The sequence below is a fragment of the Brachycentrus maculatus genome, unplaced genomic scaffold, assembly GCF_059751285.1.
Source record: "Brachycentrus maculatus isolate JH-2025_06_01 unplaced genomic scaffold, ASM5975128v1 h1tg001086l, whole genome shotgun sequence".
NCBI lineage: Eukaryota > Metazoa > Arthropoda > Insecta > Trichoptera > Brachycentridae > Brachycentrus > Brachycentrus maculatus.
This window is the reverse complement of record NW_028281791.1, coordinates 1-2,465: the sequence shown is the minus strand read 5'-3', so window position 1 is coordinate 2,465 and position 2,465 is coordinate 1. Positions and strand designations below refer to the sequence as shown.

The 2,465-nt window shown below is 43.9% G+C and overlaps 1 protein-coding gene across 1 annotated transcript; it reads right to left on the bottom strand.

Annotated features, from left to right (window-relative positions):
• Positions 1 to 1,032: 1,032 nt before the first annotated feature.
• LOC148299554 (uncharacterized) lies at positions 1,033 to 2,004 on the bottom strand. The gene is given in 1 exon segment (XM_088275943.1): positions 1,033 to 2,004. A coding segment is annotated over 1 exon segment (690 nt). The 3' UTR covers positions 1,033 to 1,314.
• Between the last annotated feature and the right edge of the window lie 461 nt (positions 2,005 to 2,465).

Below are 2,465 nucleotides of genomic sequence, written 5' to 3'. Positions count from 1 at the left end.
AAATCGATATAATAAATTTATCAGACGGGTTGCTGTTCGACCATTACTTAAACTTTCGGCCTTTCTCGACATAAATTTTAAGATTCTTCATTAAACTTGCGGATTGGAAGTCCTAGAGAGAAATCTAGGCTGGGAGAATTTAGGCGCGTTTGTTTTGATCGATCTGGTCGAGCAGGGGGTCCAAGATATTCAGCTCGTCAAGGATTCTCATTAGTTCCTCATTATCAAGAGTTGCGGAGTCAATGTGGTTGCGATTAACGTACTCGTCGATTCTTTGACTTATTTCTGGTCTCTCAAAGTACTCCAGCATCATCTACTTCAAGTCCATTTTAAAATATTTAAGCTAACAATCAGTTTTATTTATATTCTGTGCATGATCCATTTCTATGGATAGTCAAATATAATTATTCTATAAATCACTTTTTCTTGGGGGGAGGAGGAGGTGGTGATTTGACTGTGCTTGGGGGTGGAGGAGGAGGAGTTTTTCCCTTCGCTGCAGGAGGAGGAGGGGGGACTTTACCAGCTGGTGGAGGGGGAGTTTTACCAGCTGGCGGAGGGGGTGTTTTACCAGCTGGTGGAGGCGGAGTCTTACCTGCTGAAGGAGGTGGGGTTTTGCCAGCAGGCTTAAGAGGGGCCTTCTCTGCGGAAGTTGGAGCTTTACTTGGTGAAGCAGCTGTTGTTTTTTTCGCATCACCAGGCTTGCCTGCCGTTGTTGCTGCTTTTGGGTCGACTGTTCCTGCTTCAGGAGCTTTCGGAGCTTCAATCTTTTATTTCTTAGGACCTTTTCCAGTGTTTAAAACTGTGCCTTCAGGAAGTACCTCTGTGACAACACCAGCAGCAATTGTCTTTCCACCCTCTCTCAATGCAAATCTGCTTCCCTTAGAAATAGTTAAAGGGAAATGAAGTTTTGCTCGGATGCTGACGTTGTCTCCTGGTTTTGCAATTTTACTGCTTTCTGGCAGCTCAATCTACACTGCGGTATCGGCAGTTTTGAAGAAAAGCTAAAATAAAGAAATGTGGTACTTGAGGCTTATATCCGCTCGTGAATGAGTTCGTCCTGCCTCCTTCTTCTGGAGTTAAGCAATAAATGTTGGCAGATATTACTGAGGCAGTAGTTAAGGTTCCAGGCTTGGCAATGACCAGTCCTCTATGGATCTGCTCTCGAGTTAACCCTCGAACCAGAATGCCTACGTTATCGCCTGCCTCTCCATAGTCGAGAGTCTTGTTGAATGTTTATATGCCAGTAATCGAAGTCTTTACCTTTTTGCCATAGCCATAAAGCTCGACTTCGTCTCCTATTTTGACTTTTCCTTGTTAGATTGTTCCTGAGGCGACTGATCCTCTGCCCGGGATGTTGTAAGTGCCTTCCACGGACATTACGAAGGGCTTGTCAATCGGTCGACCAGTGACTGGGATGTGGTTGTCCATAGCATTGAGCAGTTATTCAATTTTCTTGGTGCCGATTTCGGGGTTGGTATCCTGGATTGCAGAGATAGCTGACCCCCTGATGAAAATAGTATTGTCTCCATCATACTAATGCTTTTTGAGCAGCTCTTTCAATTACATTTCGATGACATCAATCATTTCGTCTTCCTTGACTAAATCGCACTTGTTCAAGAAAACAATAATGGTGCCTACACCGATTTGCCTACAAAGGAGAACATGCTCTTTTGTTTGAGGCATGGGACCATCAGTGGCGGCGACAACAAGAATGCCTGCATCCATCTTGGCTGCTCCTGTGATCATGTTTTTGACATAGTCGATGTGCCCCGGGCAGTCGACATGAGCGTAGTGCCGTGTCTCTGTTTCGTACTAAAGAGTGGCAGTGTTAATAGTAATACCTCTGGCCTTTTCCTAGGGGGCCTTGTCGATTTTGCCATACTCTATGTACTTGGCCTTGTTGCGCTCAGATAGATACTTGGTAATGGCGGATGTGAGTGTGGTTTTGCCGTGATCAATGTGCCCAATGGTGCCGACTAAAGTAATAATGACAAGCTTTACCATTGACATGAGGCTTGCTACGATCGAACTTGGCGAAGTTCCCAATTATTGTATGGGTCAGCATCATCCTCTTCATCAAGGCTGTTTTAAGCATGATGGTTTGTTGTCACAACTAAAAATTTATATCCAATCAATAAGATATTCAAATATCAAAACTCCAATCATCTCACTTTCCAATGTAATAAGTTATTTGTATTATAGTTTTAATGTGTTATAGTGCAATAGTGCGAGTGTTATTCATGTGAGAGTGTTATAGTGTTATTAGCATGTTATCAGCAGGCGAGTAACGCACATTAATATAGTAATATATCGCATATAGCATATCACACATTCACATAAAAGTATTATCTAAGTCTTGAATCATCACTTTTCGACCTTGGGGTTGGGGTTGGGGTTGGGGTTGGGGTTGGGGTTGGGGTTGGGGTTGGGGTTGGGGTTGGGGTTGGGGTTGGGGTTGGGAGGGA